Source organism: Protomyctophum parallelum (genome assembly GCF_964188405.1).
Source record: "Protomyctophum parallelum genome assembly, chromosome: 1".
NCBI classification, from domain to species: domain Eukaryota; kingdom Metazoa; phylum Chordata; class Actinopteri; order Myctophiformes; family Myctophidae; genus Protomyctophum; species Protomyctophum parallelum.
In genome coordinates, this window is record NC_139697.1 from 56626260 (window position 1) to 56645471 (window position 19212).

The following is a 19212-nucleotide window of genomic DNA, read 5'->3' on the forward strand; positions in this document are numbered from 1 at the left end:
TTATGTTTTAAAATATGTCATATACTGTATGGGAGAAAATACATTTTGAGAGGTCCAAAATATGTACAGTATCTAAAATACATTTTGTGAAAATATTCCAATATAAAATGTTCAACTGTATGTTTGACCAGTTTTTATGGGGTAGTGCAAAACCCTGACTGATGATACATACTGTACTATACTGTATGCAGTGTTGGACAAGCTACAGCTCACTCATTTTTGGGACTATATCAGGTCCTACCAAAACATTTCAACACTCATTTATAAACTGATTTATACTTATATTTATAGATTTTATACTGAAAATATATTCTTAAAGCGTATGATTACATACATAGGGTGATTTATACAATGTTTTGATCTGGTTTCCTTTTTCTTTTCTAAACTTTCCCTTTGAGAGAAAATAACCATGTGTATTGATATTCTGCCACTGATTGTAACTAGCTATGCATCCCATAATGTGTTTCAGCTGCATTATTATTTTTAAATATCATACAGTTGAAGTTAATCTATCTTTTACATGTATCAGCAGATTTTCCCCGAAAACATTTTAACTGATTCCGCCACACCACCCCATATACAAAACTAGAAACTACACATTACATCGCATTACATCGCCATGAACTTATAATCATAAATCATAACCAATCAAAAAAAGGTGGCAGAAAGCACCTATGTATGTTTCAATGTAGCCATGTCCATAGCTATCTCTGCAGATAAATATTTTCTCTTCCTAACCACACACACACTGGAGATAGACCTATACAACCTGTCAAACAATCCAATCCAGACAGATTTCACAGGCCATCAAAAATGTTTCAAATGTAAACACTAAACAGCTACTGACAATTCCTGCTAAATATAGCTCCAATGTTCATGTGGTAAATTTCATGATTGTATCTAAAAAACTTTTTTTTTAACAGTACCGGTATTAACATCTTTAAACAACAGTTTACTCAATTAAGTGGCACCATTGTGAGATAAAACAAATCAGGCATTGGACACAAAACGTATACCTTCAAATATGATGTGACGGTCAACTTTGAAAATATGTCTGTAAAACAAAGCAGCTATAAATGTGTAATTGTGTGTGGTGAGACATTGCATGCAGATGTCTAAGCTGTCCTGTTATGATAGTTCATGCCGACAACCTTTGTCGCTTCAACAGGGTTTGCCGAATGTATTCAGTGCAACTGAGGAAATTGCTTAATGATAGAGAATCCAGCTCAGTTGTCATGAAAAACACTGAATGTATGGGACATCATCATACCCGGAACGCCGGACGTTATGCAGGAACGTCTACCGAGTGTCAAAAAACTACTTTCTGGCCTTGACAGCCCATACATCCAAATAGAAAAGTCCTATATGATTGCATTAAATAACGTTAAACTACATTAAACTCACTTTATGCACATGCATACCCTCTATTTATTACACCCAGTTTTATGAAACAATAAAATCAAATCTATAAACAATTATGTCTTTGAGGGCCTGTGAGGCCCTGGGTGTGTGACTGTGCGTCCACACCCATGTACTTTTAGTGCTTCTCCTACCAATAAAGAAATTCATTTTTTTCTGATGTTTCAATACTACTCAAGTAGGTGCCAATAAAATTACTCGAGGAGGGGCGGGGCGGACAGAAGGAATGCTGACAGGAATCGATGAGGTGAATAATTTGTAGAATAGGAAGGAGTAGGGCAGTGGGACGTGGATGAACTGCAGTAATTGTCCCCTCCTTTGCATTGTTGTAGCATATAAAAGGATCTGCAGATATCACCTGAGCCTCAATCTAGCCTACAACCTCCCGCTGACACAGAGAGAGAGACAACCTGGGGTAATAAAAAGGTGAGAAAGCTGTTTCAGAGAAAAGTATTTCTCCTGTGTGAATCTTTTGGGATTTTCATTTTACATTTTGCTGTTTACATTTAGCATCTTAAACGAACCAACGCCTAGTGTAAAAGACATCCTTTCTCATACTCTGGAATTGGAATACAGGTAATACCGGTGTTTTTATTTTAAATGTATTTTGCTCAAAGTGTATTTTAACCCACAAAACGTTATAGACACTGTAGGCTATTTGTTGACGGCCTACTTTTGTATTAAATACATATTTGCACAAAATCTTGTTGCTGCCTGAAGCATAGGTCGGTTGAAGAATTGCAGTTTGTATACATTCAAGAGAAGCAGGAGAAAAGACCACCGTTCATTTGGAAGCACACTGATGGTTTGGCTTTGTTAGACTCTAACTTTTGGGACTACCGGTATTTCAGTCTCTCTAACAGTTAGAGAGACTGAAATACCGGTAGTCCCAAAATCAAACTAGAACTGCACTCTGTCGAGTGCCTACTTGCGCGTTGCACACTAGTAGGCCATAAATGGCCTACTAGTGCGCAAGCAGAGCACGCAAGTACTGTCGACCGCTACGAACTTTCATATCTCTCAAACATTAAACTTAAATATTAAAGTCTGGTTATAACTGGCTGTCAATGGTGACGCAATTACGATGTTTCAATATTGGTTGGGTAACAGGCAACGTATGTATGTATACATGTACATAAGTTAGAATTTCTATACTGTGGTCGACTGGCTTTTTTATGTACGTATGCTTGGTTAGTATCAACGTCCAGTGTATATACCTCCCAAGCTCACGTGCATACATCCCAACACGAACACAATACTTGCGTTCCTCTGCTTGCTGCTACGGACTTTCAAATCTCAGCCTCTCTGTAAAACTTTTAAATTAAATATAACTGGCTGTCAATGGTGACATAATTACGATATGTTTCATGGTTAGCTAACAGGTAACGTATGTATGTAATGTATAATATGTAAGTTGTAAGTTGAAAAGTACTATACTGTGGTCGGCTGGCTTTTTTATGTGTATGCTCGGAGGTGCTGATTTTGAGTGACGTAATAAAGATAGGTTTACATACATGTATACATACAGACATTACCTTTAATTCACTCGACACTGAAACATATCCTAATTACGTCACCATCGACAGCCAGTTATAACCGACATTGAAACATATCTTAATTATCATCAACATCGGTATACAGTATATACCTCCGAGCATACGCATAAAAAAGCCAGCACGACCACAGATTACCAACAAAGTGTAACAGTAGACAATACATGCTGCTATGCACTTCAGAATGCTATAGCACTATATAGGCTGCCCCACTGTTGTCACGGTTCAAGTCACAACTGTGGCTATACAGTTTTATGGGTCATAACCTGTGGGAGGCTGAATTTCGAATGAAACCAGAGCCAAAGAACAAGGAAAACATGGTAATAGAAGAACGTCATCATCCATGATCTTTTCTTTCTTTCCAGGTTGACTGAGGGACCACTAAAATGGAGCTGATTTTGAAAGCTGTTTCCCTCCATTTGCTGCTTTACTGTGCATCTCAGGCATTAGGTGAATCTCCCTTCTGCTATTAACATTCCTCTTATTCATACATGTGTGTACATCGATGGTTTAATACATTTCCCACTGCATCTTTCTCTTCCTTTCCCTCTCATCTCTGTCTATCTTCTCCTGCCCCCCCCCCCCTCTCTCTCTCTGTCGCTCCCTCTCAAATTTGTATAAAAAGCTTCATTAGCATGATAAAATGTGTTTCACATTGCCAAAGCATACATGTAACATTTAACAACAAGACATATAACAACAAACACTATATGGTAGATTATCAAAGGACAGTTATATGGAGAAGCTAGTGAAGTTGGTTTTTACAGCCAGATGTGCTCTCTCTCTCTTTCGCACACACACACACACACACACACACACACACACACACACACACACACACACACACACACACACACACACACACACACACTTGCTCTTCCTTGAACCACCGCACTTGACTCCTTGCACCTTAATCCGTGTCCTAGCACCTTGAATTGAATATAATGTCTTTAAGTATAATGGCATGCACAGTACAAAACGGCTGCTATATGCTCACACCCCTTATATCTTATCTCACGTACCATTTGTGGAAAGAGCTGAGAAACCCTTTGATGGTACAGTGTGTAGCAAAAGCTTGTAAAAAAGCTAAGAGAGCCTGCAGTTCTATACCGTTTGTAGCAAAACTTGTACATATTTAAGACTAGCCACACAGAAGAAAACCCTTTACCTGTACTTTTAGTGGTACAAGCACCCCCCCCCCCCCCCCCCCCCCCCCCCCCCACGACGGAACAATGCACAAAGAAACTCACTCGTTCTCTCTGTATTTTACCTCTTTTTAAGGTGTGAAGATCGAGTCTCAGCCAGAGGTTGGTGCTGAGGGGTCTATCCGGGCACAACTGGATGAGACGGTATCTCTGAATTGCGTGACTCTCCCTGAGAGTGAGAACGAGGTGGAGTGGCGGAGGAACGGAGCTTTGGTTCAACTCCTAGATGGCAACAGGAAGGGTCGCAGCAGCCTGTGTGTCTCTCCTGTCATCCGCGAAGACAATGATGCAACGTTCTCCTGCCAGCTAAGAGGAGACGCCAGTGTCAATGCCTCCATCACCCTGACTGTCACCTGTGAGTCACTTTCAAGTGTGTGTTGCTTTGATTTTCAGAATACGAGCAAGCAGATTAAAGGTATATTCAGTGATTTCACTTAATTCAAATATCACTTATTTTTTTGTTTTGTTGTGATAATCCTCCCTACTATAGAGTGTGCTGTCCATATAAGGAGTTCCTCCCTGTCCCCAGTTAACCCCTGGGGGTCAAAAAACCTTAGGTTTCGTTTTTGACTCTCTATCCTGATTGGACGAAAGGCTGGGTCCCACAGCCAAAAACGAAACCTAAGGTTTTTTGAGTGAAATCACTGAATATACCTTTAAGGAACAATCCAATACACTCATGACTGATCAACAAAACATGTTGGCTTTTATAAATACAGTTCTAAGTCATTGAAGAGTCTACTCACCGATGAGGACACACAGGAGTCAGATGTAGGAGGTCAAAGCAGAACAACTGATGTATATGTCTTCAAACCGTGTTTCTTATGCTAGTCCTACTTAACATTTACATACACTTATAATAATGTTTGGGAACAAACTGTCAAATGTATTGTTTGAGTACCGGGTAAGTTTATTACCTCCCATGGGGCGCCCTTGGGTGCATTTAGTTCCATTATAATTTTACATGTTGATCTTTTTCAAAGCACAAACCCAGTAGGCTACTTGGGTTAACGTAATCTATTTCACTTGAGTAGTACTCTACCAGGAGTATCTATACTATAGATACTCCTGGTAGAGTAATACTCAAGTACAAGTGAAACTCCTGCAAGAGGACAACACACTGAGTGGTACAAATAGGCCTACAAAATTACCAATAATTGACCCCTTCCCAACACACACGCACGCACGCACGCACGCACGCGCGCACGCACGCACGCAGCAGAGCCAAATAGCCTTAGCATTTATCTTCCTGCCTGTTTCCCCAAGATGCTCCAATGCTCTCTGGAATGGAGAATGTGACAGTTGAGGAAGAAGCAGAGCTTTTACTGAAGTGTGACACCCGTGCCAATCCACCAGTGTCAGTGTCATGGCAACAAGATGGAGATCCCCTGGACCTATCGATCCGCGGCTTCATAGTGACCAGTGACGGCAGCACGACCCAGCTGAGGGTCCGCAGTTTGAAGAGGGAAATGCATCAGGGAGCATATGAGTGTGTAACAGTATCTACCATCTATGGGAAACGCAGCAGGCTCTTCCACGTTGAAGTCACTGGTCAGTGTATAGGCCTACAAGCAGACCCATGGTGAACCTTTGTTTTCCCCTCCTGTGTCCCCTCCTGTGACAGACGATCTATCAGGTGTCTGGCAGTCAATTTCCTCAGTGTGCCTTTAACTCTCTTCAATTAAGTATTTTTCTTTGCATTCACCTGTTGTCGCAGGCCTTTATGGTTCACTGGTTATACTTACAGATAAGTGGGTTTCTGCTGTCCTCCTCATTAATCGACATGTTCTCCATCTACAGACAAGACTCTCAAATTCCCTTTGATGCCGATAATTGCAGGGGGGGTAGTGGTATGCCTTACCGCTCTTCTTGCAGTTGTCTCACGATGGAAGCGAATTGTGAAGGTAACACACACACGCATGCACGCAGCAACGCACGCACACACACACACACACACACACACACACACACAGTCACACACACACAGTCACACACACACAGTCACACACACACACACACACACACACACACACACACACAATGTAATTTAATATAGGTTTAGGTTACCCTGATACACTAACACGTATGTAATTGTCCTTCTTTGTTGCCAGTGTTGCAAGTGATCAAGTGAGAGAAGTTGTGGAAGGACTTCCACTGTACAAGAGACTTAAGGAAACCTTTTATACACAATTGTATTAATTTATTTATAGTTTGAAGCGTATTAAAGATAACTACACGCTCTAAGGTTTCTTATGCAGTCTGGTCTGTTATTTTAGACATGTGAATGGTACAATATAAATCTGTCAGAATCCCAAAGTATCTAAATACGTTGTAATTGATTGAATTCCTAAATAATTTTGCAGCGACAATGAAAATCTCAGAGAATTCTGGTGTGAGTTTTCAGTTTCGTAGAGGAGATCTTGAATAAACAAGAAGGTGGCCGCACACACCAATAGCTAGAGTACCAATATTTATTAGGACAGCAGGTAAGACAGGAATATCCAACGTTTCGGCGGTTAAGCCTTCATCTGAAGGCTTACAGTTTTCTGAAGGCTTACAGTTTTCTCCCGTGTGCCGGCACTGCCACAAGGACTTTGGCGTGCGTAGAGCCTCTTTGTACACAGTGAGTTTTCAGTTTCCCCATCCTTATTGAAGATTAACCTCTGACTCAAGAACATTTTGTTAGGGCCCATTAAAAATCTTGTTACACATTTACTGTCACTGAGACAAAGGGACACATTTATGCTAAAACACACGCCTCTACAAGACATGGTTCAAGGTCTAAGCTAGGTCATACTGTCCAAAACAATAAAAGAACGCTTAACAGTTTCTCATAAAACATTGCTACTCAGTTTATTGATGTGAACCAGTGGTAGTGATGAAAAACTGCGGTGTATTGTGCTCTGCATATCACTTCACTGGAGGTAAAACCAAAACGTATAAAGTATACTATAAGTAATTAGTCTCAATCATTTCATTTGTAATTTTGTGGAGAACTGGAGATGCTGCTTGTTCACAGAATTTGATATTAATTCATGAATATCAACAAAGGAAGAAGTAGGAATACTAGATATATCAGCATAGACTTACTCACTCTCTGACTCAGGGGCAGTCTATGCTCAGGGGTCTGCAACAGGCGGCTCTAGAGCACGCCCCTAGTGGCTCCCTGTAGCATTAAAAGTAGCAATACATAATTTTTCATGTATGGTTTCTGTAGGAGGCCAAACGTGACAAGCATTCTTAATATTTATTCAACACATTTTTACAAAATTGGAAAACTTAATAAACTAAAATTTGCGTCATAGCATGCGACACACTCAGTGCCGTGCCAGCCAGGTGTCTATTATAAACAAACCGGTGGTTGTGTGAGGCTGCTGCCTGCTACGCTATGGCTTCTACAGGGAGAGAAATAAAGATAGCCGACGAAAAACAGAGGATTTAACAGTTCGTGGACAGAGGCTTTTGCCTTCACAGCCAATGCAGATTGACTGCCTGTATGTTTAATCTGCAGTGAGAAGCTATCAAACAACAATAAAAGTAACGTTGAAAGACATTTCAGGGGAAAGCATGCTAAATTCTGCTAGTTTCGTTGCAACCCGGGACTCAATAAAGCTTGGCAAGCTGCATTATAATGCGTAATTTTCTTTGCGGCTCCAGATAGATTTTGAATTTATTTTTGGTCGAAAATGGCTCTTTCAACATCTTGGGTTGCAGACCCCTGCTCTGACTGAACTGTTTCTCCTCCTGAGGGGAATGAAACACTGACCCACTTCCATTGTGCAGGGCGAGGAGAGGAGGGGCATAGTGTGTGTGTGTGTGTGTGTGTGTGTGTGTGTGTGTGTGTGTGTGTGTGTGTGTGTGTGTGTGTGTGTGTGTGTACAGTGCCTGCCTGCAGCCTGTGTAGTGTCTGCCAATGTGGCATGAAAGTCTATTTAAGGGACAGTGATTGACAGAGGCAACAGAGGTGGGTGCCAAGTTGTTTTGTTTACAACAGCCAGACATAAATGAAATTATGAACCAATGGTTCCGATTCGGAATGCCAGCTTCGGTCGTGTTACAAATATGACCTTTATGTTACATAACAAATTGATTAACCGTATAAATCAATGAGTCTTGTTATAACTACCTGATTTCAGATGATTTATCGCGTGGTCACTCACAGACACAGTCACAACAAATGAGGGCTCGGATCAATAACAGCATCGTCGCCGCCATTGGACGCAGGGGACACTCACGTGACTGGGTGTTTAGCATTAGGGTGAACCAATGGCAGGACGCATCGTCTGACCGCAATTTTAATATTCATGATTCTCCCGCTGCCAGCCTCTCTGTGTTATGTTGCCGGGTTGCCGCTGGATTGTCTGACATTGTCCGAGTTCAGGCTGAGTGGCACGGCGAGCTGTGACTGTTTATCCCTGCAACCTGCCGTCATTCTAGAGAGCGCTGACAGAGAATGTCTTCGTTATTGGAGCCGTTTTCGGTGCGAGAAGGGCCGTGTGAGAGCTGTGCTAGCAGGCGCGGATGCTTGACCACCACCACCACCACCACAGGCACAGCTACTACCCCGCAGCCCCCACCCCAATGTTTGGGTCCGGGGCTGGGCGCCCTCCCAGCGAATAACTACCAGGCATATGGGGCCAGGAGGACACTGGCAGCTGCTGCAATCGGAGGGAGGAAAACAACACACCCTGGCAAGGCTATTCTTGCAGGTGAGGTTATTGGTGACACAATTACCGTACATGAATATAGGATTTCAATCCAGTTAGACTAGACATGTCCTGCTGCTGCTCAGCCTTTAGCAACTAGAATAGTCATCTGATCTGATGTGTGTGTGTGTGTGTGTGTGTGTGTGTGTGTGTGTGTGTGTGTGTGTGGTGTCATGCAAAAACCTAGAATAGATGTCTACCGTTCATTCAGTCACTGACTGGCTTACACTGAAGTCTAGCCACTGTGTGCATAGATAAGTGATGAAGGAAAACCGATGAAGTGATCAGATCGCGATTGCTCAATGGAAAATTCAAGAGCAAGCTCGTTTGAATAGTCTGCAGATACTGCAGCCAGGCAGTGGTTAACCCCTTTTTCTTGTCTTCCAGGAGGCATCGCAGGAGGCATAGAGATTTGCATCACCTTTCCTACAGAGTATGTGAAGACCCAGCTGCAACTCGATACACGATACAGAGGAATAGGTAGGCCACTTTGGTTGTGCTGCTGTGACTGTGTGTTTCGTTGACTTGTGATCAGTGCTTTAAGACAGTGTTTCCCACCTGGAAATGAAGGCAACCAAATGGCTGCCGTGTTAAGTGGTCAAATGGGTGGGCCGCATGAATTTTCTGAGCATGTTTATACTTTATTGTAATGATCAAATCAATCGATTGTGTTTGGATTGGATCAATGAAACTAATGTAGTACACTTTAAGTTCCTATTTATCATTATCACAATGACAACTCACATTTCCAAGTTTTAAAGAAGAAATACCATAGACGTTTGTTTGGTTTTTTACAGAGATGGGTATGCTGTGTGTATTTGTGTATGCATCTCTGCAGGTGACTGTGTGAAGCTGACAGTGCAGGACCATGGCCTGAGAGGGCTGTATCGAGGGCTTAGCTCTATGCTCTATGGATCTATCCCTAAGTCTGCAGTGAGGTAAGATATATCCTACTGTAATACTGATGTGTGTGGCTCAGGAGCTCAGACCATTTTGGAACTGGAAGGTTCCTGGTTCGATCCCCAGCTCCTCCTGGCTTGCACTTGAGCAAGTCTCTGTACCCCTACGGTAACGGCCAGCTAAGAGCAGGTTGGTTTTTGAAATTGATTGAAATATTTATTAACAGTTTGTAGAATTTACAGTACATTTTAAGCACAAACTCAATACAAAGACTGTCAACTGTGAGTGGACGACCCAATTAAGCATTACACTTGTTTACAACAGGGTCCACATTGTTCAATTCATCAAAACATTTAAAGACATACAAACATTTAGAGACATACAAATAGACATTTCTATGTAGCTAAATTCATCATATGGGAAGCAAAAAAGGGAAAAGATACAATATACAGTGAGGGAAAGTGGGGTGGGGGGGATTCAGATTTTACAGAGGCCAGTTTCGAATTGCAGCCATCCGTAGGTGCCCTTTGAGAGCGGTTTTGAAGGAGTCAAGGGATTCACATGTCTTAATGACTGTTGGTAGGGCGTTCCACATTTTGGTGGCATAGGAGCGAAAAGAATTTAGTCCCTTGTTTGTGCCGAATCTGGGTTGTACATGGTTTGTTGCACTCCCTCTGGTGTTGTGGGTGTGGACTTCGTTTACATTAAGGAAGTATTTAGACAGGTACATGGGTATCTTGGTGGTGTATCGAATCTTGTGGACCAGACCCATTGCAAGATGCTGTACTCTGTCGACGACCCTAAGCCATCCCAGCCTGTCAAAGTGGGCAGGGGTGAGGTGGGTTCGGGGGGTGAGGCCAAGTAGGAGCCTGACCAGTTTGTTTTGGGAGGTCTGGAGCCTTGTTTTAAGGGCCTTTGAGGTGCTGTGGTACCAAGAGGTGGATGCATAGTCAAAGAAACCTTGTACGAGGGCTCCTGTTAAGGTCTTCAAGGTGTTTTTGCTGACCAGTGAGGAGATCCTGTAAAGGAATCTTGTTCTTTGATTGACTTTTTTGATTACGTTGGTGGCCATCTTATCACCGGAAAGATTGGCCTCCAGGATGGAACCTAGGTAGGTAATTTGATCTTTTCGTGTGATAATATTGTCACCCACTCTAACCAAGAAGCCATCTGCCTTGCTGAGATTACTATTTGATCCGAAGAGGATGGATTCAGTTTTTCCCAGGTGTAAGGATAGTTTGTTATCAGCGAGCCAGGTGCAGATTCTACCGAGTTCAGAGCTGAGGGTCTTTTCAACCTGCAGTTTGTTCCTGTCCGAGACCAGCAGTGCTGAGTCATCTGCGAACAGGAACAAGTTGCAGTCACAAGCTGAAGTCATGTCATTAACATATATTAGGAACAGTAAAGGCCCTAGTATGCTTCCTTGTGGGACGCCACAGCTCACTGGGAGGGGAGGGGACAGTGTTCCGTTCACCTCCACCATCTGTTCTCTCCCCTCCAGGTAGGATTGCATCCAGCTCACTGATGTGCTATCAAAACCAATAGCTTTAAGCTTGTTAACCAGTATGGAGTGGTTCACGGTGTCAAAAGCCTTTTGGAGGTCCAGCATGACCATGCCGCAGTATTTTCCAGCGTCCACCTCGTGTTTGATGTGGTCGCTCAAATAGAGGAGGCATGTGTCAGTGGAGTGGGATGTTCTGAAACCAGATTGGAACTCGTACAGCAATTTATTAGTGGCAAGATACTTTTCAACCTGTTCATAGACTATTTTTTCCATCACTTTCGAGATGGAGCTTAGAATAGAAATAGGTCGGTAGTTGCCGGGTTCTAATTTACTCCCTTTTTTGTACAAGGGGGTTACTTTGGCCAGTTTAAAATCTTGGGGGACCTGTCCCTGTTTGATGGAGAGGTTAACTATGTGGGTGATGACTGGAGCTATGGAAAAGGCTGAGTCTCTGAGAAATTTGGAGGGGATATTGTCATGGCCAGTGGCCTTGTGGGGTTGGAGGGCACTCAGTTTTTTAAGTACCTCCTCGGTTGTTACCATTGCCATTTTGAAATCATCTTTACAAACACCAAGGTTTTTGTATGGTTGCCTCCACCGTCTATGCACATTGTAAGAACTTTGGATAAAAGTCACTACAGATATGCAGACTATTTACTGTAGATACACACTGCAGACATAGTCTGTAATGTTTTATTATACCATACAGCGTGGCATGAGTTTATATATTATTGCATCTCATTCCAAGCTGAACTTGTGGGTTGAGAGGCTGGCCTTGCACAGATGGTGTCTAATTCCCTAACACAGGCTCATTGTAAAGATAGATAGATACTGTATAATAGAGCGTCGCAGTCCCGCCCCACCCCCGACGAGTGGCCCGGAAGACAATTTCCAATTATTATTATTTTGTTTCATAACAAAGTTTCATAAAGTATTTATTTAAAGACCTGTAACCCTCGGTCAAAGCCAACTCAGATCGTGACAACTCATGACAACAAACACATTTTTTGGCCCGAACAAATAATTAGAAGAAAAAAAGGACCGGGTACAAAACTTTTTTGTTGTTGTTCTTTCTTCTAATTATTTGTTTGGCCCAACAAATTTGTTGTCATGAGTTGTCACGATCCGAGTTGGCTTTGACCGAGGGTTACAGGCCTTTAAATAAATACTTTATGTCTATGGGATAAAATAATTGGGAATAGTTTTCCGGGGCGCTCATCGTCATGAAAGTGGGCAGGACTGCGACTGCGACACTCTATAGTCTTCTATACTGTGTAGATCAGGGGTGCCCAAAAGGTAGATCACAATCACAAAGGGTGTGCAGGTAGACCACATGACATGGCCCTAAAATATACATCATTTCAATAAAAATAATATAAAAACTATTTTAGGCATCTGCCACTTGAATGAAAGTGACTTGATTGATTGACATAAAAAGGGTATGTCAGTTCAAACCCACAATACAATGCTTAAAAAATAAATTAATAAAATTCCCCATTTATTTCCCATTCCAAGTGTGTTTATCTAATATGTAACTACAGAGCCCCACACCCTATTTCCAAAGCCCCATCGGGTACATTTTTTTTAACTATTATTTCAGCAATGGGATAATATCTTTTCGGTGGGTAGATCTTGTTCAGTTGGTCATTTTGAAAGTAGCAATCAAAGTAAAAAAAGTGTGGTCACTGACTGTTGGTGTAGATAATTTCATTAACAGATTTGGGTGTTACTGTAGTCAAACACTCCACGACCCAATTCTGGATTAACAGATGAAGATGGACGGATGCAGTCAACGTTGTAAATCATCCGCTCAGATCGTTCAATTATTTTTGTGCTGCACACACAAAGTTAAACAATGTACTAAACAGTAATTGATTTTTTAAATCTATTCTATAGACCTGCTTTTAATTACCGGTAGTTATGACTGTATAATGTGTATATCAGCATCTACTATATCTTGTGTCCTCTTTCTTGCTGTTTTACACACACACACACACACACACACACACACACACACACACACACACACACACACACACACACACACGCGTCACACACACATACACCTGCTCTTCCTCTCAGATTTGGGACGTTTGAGATCCTCAGCAACCCTATGCGGGATGCCAACGGTCGCCTAGACAACACGCGGAGTCTCCTGTGTGGTTTAGGAGCAGGCATAGCTGAGGCCATCGTCGTAGTCTGTCCAATGGAGACACTAAAGGTTGGTTTAGGTGAACATGGGAGATGTAGTTCTACTGTAGGTCAGTGCTTCTTCACTCAAGAGTACAAATGTAACATATCATGTGTAGTTGGTTACTGTGCTGTAACAGTCCTTTTGGAACCCCCTTAAGGAACGCTGTCCCTGAGGGACCAATGTACTGGGTGGTTTAAGTTCACATTCAACCACACTGAATACGACTGAACGTGAGAGATCTTCTAGCACCTAGTCTTATTCACCCCTGCTGTGGTTGAATGTGACTACAGGTGAAATTATGAATCGAATAATCGGTTGAACAATCGAAAAAAAAAATGTATTGATGGTTTAGTGATGTATCATTCTTCATTTCTAATGTGTGCCTTTTACAAATTTGCCAAAATGTGAATGCTTGTCTTTGTTTGTTCCATATTATAAAATTTTCACATTAATTCAAAGACAATTCAGTATGATGAGTATAATCTTGTACTTTAATTCACAGCATAGATTAATGTCATAATTACCAACCGATTTAAGTGATTGTGAAAATAATTGTTAGTTGCTCCAGCCCTAAATGTAAAACTTGTGCTGTCTATAACAAACTCCTCTGCTTTGACTTTATTCTCATGCCATTAGGTGAAGTTGATCCACGATCAGCGTTCTCTTCGGCCGCGTTATAGAGGTTTCTTCCATGGAGTCAGTGAGATCATCAGAGAACAAGGTGAGATTATAGGACCCCCTCTACAACAAGATGCTGCATCTTAACCCATTCTGACCTGAGATCAGATTCATACGAGGTTTCCACTGGACACACACTGGTCTGATGAACCCATTCTGACCTGAGATCAGATTCTAAAAATGTCAGTCGCTCTTCGATTTTTCAAAAATAGCAGACCTACAAGCTCGTATCGCGCCACTCGGTGGCGCGATATGAGCTTGTAGATCTGCTATTTTTAAATAGCTAAAGCATAACATGATGCTGACACCAAAATGGGTGCCCGTTCAGAATGGATTAAGGGGCCATCTAAAGCTGGAGACACTGGCTCAGTGTGATGTGGCCCGGCTCTCATTTCATTATATAGACCGTATCGTATCAGCAGTTTATTGTTGCCAGGAGAAATGAAAACCCATGTCAACATCCTGTCACGTGTTGACATCATTAGGAAGGAAATGGAATAGGCTCAATGCAAATTTAAATGCGACTGTACATTTTTTTTGTAGGCTAGTTGGCTATCTATAACGGCGGTTTGTGTGATCATTTCTCAGGGCAAACCGGATGTTCACGAACAGTGGCGTTATCAGTTACATCCTGAAAACATCCATAATTCTCCATTTTTGTGGAACATACTAGGATTAGAATGGGACACAAGAATATATATCTACTGCCGGGGTACTTGGACTCCTGTCTTTCTTTATCTGTTAGATGCTTATAATATTGCTCATGTAGGAATTTAATCTTTAATTATAGCAAGTGGCCAAAGTTGGCAGCAAAATCCTATAATTGTTTCTTCTCGTTTCTTCACAAACTGGTCTATATTTGTACTTGCATGTACCTGTCCTACACTCTTGCATCTGCCCATTGTTATACTGCGTGTCTCATTTTATTTTTAGGCGTGCGTGGGACTTACCAGGGTCTTACTGCAACTGTGCTAAAACAAGGAACAAATCAGGCCATCCGGTTTTATGTGATGAACACTCTCCGTAATTGGTACAAAGGTGAGAGAGCCAACAGGTTGTACTGTTGGCATAATGTATAACTCCAAGAAGAGTATGTTGTCTGTGGAATTTCTTGTCTGTATGTGTATCTTCATTTTGCTTTGATCTAAATGTTCAACCTGATGATTTGGTCTTCAAGGTGACGACCCTAGGAAAGAGTTGCACCCAATTGTCACAGCGATGTTCGGAGCAACGGCAGGAGCTGCCAGTGTTTTTGCAAATACTCCTTTAGATGTAGTAAAGACCAGAATGCAGGTGAGACTTTACACAGTCACAACAGTCACTCAGTCACAACCACACACTACAGACACTCGGATACAAAGCCACCATCATTTATAACTGTATTTCATAGGGGTTGGAGGCCCACCGCTACAAACACACAGTGGACTGTGCCTTCCAGATTTTAAAGCATGAAGGACCGCAGGCGTAAGTAACCCCTCATCCAAACACTAACACTATTATCATATCTAGTACAGTATGTTACTGCATCAAAAATAATGGCTATAAACAAATACACAAGCAAAGAAATGTCACCTCGTTTTGTCATAATTGTAGGTTCTATAAAGGTACAGTTCCCAGACTGGGCCGGGTGTGTTTGGATGTGGCCATCGTCTTTGTAATCTATGAGGAGGTTGTCAAACTACTGAACAACGTATGGAAGACTAACTAACCAGGGAGTGCAGGGAGAAGTTGAAGAGAAAACACAAGTTCACACGTTTCTGACCAGTTCCACTACGGTCCCAGTACGTAGGTTTCCACATGGCTATGAAAGGTTCAAACATCTATTCAGCTTGACCCTGTTATTTACCTTGACCTTATTTTTTCCTTTCTGACATATTAAAGCAGTGGCTTCTCCAGCTGCTTTCGCACTGGGACCAGCATTTGTGCCTCGAGCAAAGTCATGACCCAATATGTTGAAGCAGCATTATGTTGCTGTTTTAAAAGGATCTGTGTCCCTGTCAGAACATTGAGAACCCGCTTTTGCATACCAACCCAAACAAAAACAATAGGAAACAAAAGGGTGAAGTTAATTATACTCCATAAATTGCATGACACCACCCTTACCGGGGACACATTACAAAATAATTAGAGGTCAGTAGTCAAATTAGCATAATTTGTTTGTGAGACAATCCTACCTTTCACTGTTGACTGTGTCTGAAATAATTCACTACTCGCTACAAGGGGGGGAGGGCAAACTCACTATATAGGGAGTATAGGAAATAAGTATCACTATAAATCTGGGCAGCATTACAAAATGGCAAACTCACTATATACTGCAGGGAGTAGTGTCATTTCGGACACAGTCCATGACTCCTGGGTAATGTATAATTTATTCCACAGCTGTTTAGAAAATTGTCACTTATAAGTATAAATTCATCTTTACTCTCAACTCCCCAGACACATTTTGGCTCATTTTCTGGCCATGTGTAAAACGACTAGAAACAGACCCAAGAACAATAGCATTTCCCATTAGCCCATAACTCGTTTCCTATTGGTAAATTAGGACTGAATTGTGGCTAATCCAATATTTTTAATTTATGCTTGATCTATAGAGCATAAATGTGAGTTAATGTGTTCACTTGATGGCAGTGGCATCCTTGTGTAATTAGGTTATATCATAGTGTCTATATAACAAGTAATCCTTTAACATTACAAGATTCAAGCCAATGTGTCAGGAAATCACTAGAAACTGTTAACACAAGAAGGGAATACAGTATGTTACAACTTTAGCTAGCTAAGACCATTGTTACTGTACATGGCTGTAAGGGATGAACACTTATTTGTACTTTGATGAAGCCGTACATGTGTCTTTTGATTCACCAAGCACTTACCGGTACTCTTCTAAACTAGTGACGGAAATGTGAGCAGACTCAACCAAAAAAAAGCACATTGCAGGACTGGAATTGTGACTTTCAAAACCCAGCTGTACAGCACATAAATGCATATTGGTGTTATTGCTTGTTTCTGTCACTGTGCAAAAACCGTAAGCTCTGGATTTGTCTTTGTGGTGGACTATAGAAATGCTATTCATGTGTTTTGTGACTGACAGAATGTAACCATATGCAGCTCACTATGTAGCATTAATAGTAGTATTCAATAATGCACCTCAAGGTCTTAGTGCATTCACGTTTTCAATTTAACCCAACACCCTACCAGTTGATTTCTAGTGTTGGGTTCTAATGAAAATCATGCAGACCTCTCTGGCATACACGGAATTCCATTTTGTTATTTATACATGTAACATGTTGCCACCTAAATACGTATCATTGCTGTAGGGAGCCTGGTCCTTCAGTTTGCTGATGTGCATATTAAAGCAAATTCCAAAATCTTCATAAGCATGTCATAAGAATTTATAGACCGCAGCAGTGTTGCCACACTGATTTGAGAACACTACAAAATGTCACACTCTTTGAGCCAGTCTCATTATCAAGACTATGAAAGGTGTAAAGCTGTGTTGAGGTTTATACTTGGAATTTCCAAATGTTTGTGTGGCCAAATGAATTCAAAGTGGCTTACGATCCACACTATCTGACTTTGTTTGTTAATGTCCTTTCATGCTTGCGGTATTTGAAGGGATAACTGATATGGCAACTTGGATACCTAATTACTGTGCAGGTCTGTAAAGCCGGCACATAGTCAATTTGAGAGCTTCCAGATGCAAATTTGTGCATGTCTAAAAATATGTAGCTTTTGCTAACCTGCTGTTCTCAAGTGAATCAAAACTACTGTTGAGGCTAACTAGTGAAAACATTAAGACAACTATCTCTTCTTCAGCGGGATCAATGCAGGGTTAGATTTGTAAAAAGGCATTTTCTATCTTAAACATAATAGCAGATCTACGAGCTCAATGACACTGTATGCCATAACTATATAGGCAAATTCTTAATTGCGCATCGCACAATGGTGTCACTTGCCAAAAACTGATTTTTCTGCGATGGAGTATAAATAAGGCTCAATAGCATCTCAACTATCTGAAAGGCTATTTGTATTTCTGTAGCCTACTACACCACACATCCTTGAACAAGAGTCCTTAACTCCTTAACTTAGCAGCGGTGGCCGAACGGATTTCGGAGCGGTCTTGATATCGGAAGGTCGCTAGTTCGTATCCCCAGACCGGCACGTTAAAATTACCACTGCTGTGCCCTTGAGCAAGGCATTGAACCCCTACCATGAAATGTTCTATGAGCAGGGCCTGGCTGTAAACAAGTTCTTGAGCTTAGTCCAGTTACCCTGGGTAAACATAGTAACTTTGCTTTGCCTAACTTTTATAAGCCAAACGCCCATCATTTGAAATCTACCATCCTTCAAGTTGTAAACATTTATTTATCCTCAATGTTGTCTCTTCTGTATAAGTTAAATTAAAGTTGTTTTTATACTTGTTTGAATGTACATGTACGTATGCGTTGCTGCTTTTATAAATGGGTTGACGGCATGTCTACATGGTCATGCCGTAAGCGGGCGTTTTTGCTGGCATTATCCAAAGTCTACAATCACATGTACATCCATGTTTCAATAGAAAAGTAAGTAAGATTTGCTGGCATGTTTAAAACAAAACCACACTTAAACATGTGCAAGACAAACCAATTTTTATGTAGCCATAATCCGTTTTCATTGGCCTAATAAACATGTGATTAGCAAGCCAAATCTGTGTCTGTTGTTCTTAATGTGCTGTTAAATCCAAGACCCACCACCTGTTTAGCAAGGCTGCAGGCATGTATAGTGTTTGCCAAATGTCAGGCTTGTGCAAAAGGGGGGTGGGGGTTAATCTGGTCACATCCATAAAAAATATACACAAAGGGTACACGTTATGTGAATAAGCCTGAGATAATGGAACCAGGACCCAGAAGTATGAGATGCATAGTGCTGTGGTGGACAAGTAAACCACTATATAATTTCACAACCAACATGACAATATGTGAATAACAAAGTTGGTAGAAGCATACTGAAAACAAAGGCGGTAATTTACCATAACTTTATTGAATCTTGATTGAGGTAATTGTCAGATCTTGTGTCT

General features: G+C 41.4%; 3 protein-coding genes across 3 annotated transcripts in view; 2 read left to right on the top strand and 1 right to left on the bottom strand.

Annotated features, from left to right (window-relative positions):
• The window catches only part of LOC310876386 (ferroxidase HEPHL1-like), a 260954-nt gene that overhangs the window by 94568 nt on the left and 147174 nt on the right, over positions 1-19212 (bottom strand). The gene's annotated exons all lie outside the window — the stretch shown is intronic.
• Positions 2780-6300, top strand: tmigd1 (transmembrane and immunoglobulin domain containing 1; the record flags this gene model as incomplete). Its single annotated transcript, XM_083791502.1, has 5 exons — positions 2780-2789; positions 4254-4532; positions 5444-5728; positions 5978-6081; positions 6289-6300. 5 exons carry the CDS (start codon positions 2780-2782, stop codon positions 6298-6300), a joined length of 690 nt encoding a protein of 229 aa, XP_083647628.1.
• On the top strand, positions 8631-19147 carry slc25a1a (solute carrier family 25 member 1a; the record flags this gene model as incomplete). Its single annotated transcript, XM_083763426.1, has 10 exons — positions 8631-8886; positions 9271-9363; positions 9722-9821; positions 13370-13508; positions 14118-14202; positions 15093-15197; positions 15337-15452; positions 15550-15623; positions 15753-17738; positions 17772-19147. 9 exons carry the CDS (start codon positions 8631-8633, stop codon positions 15865-15867), a joined length of 1083 nt encoding a protein of 360 aa, XP_083619552.1. The 3' UTR covers positions 15868-17738; positions 17772-19147.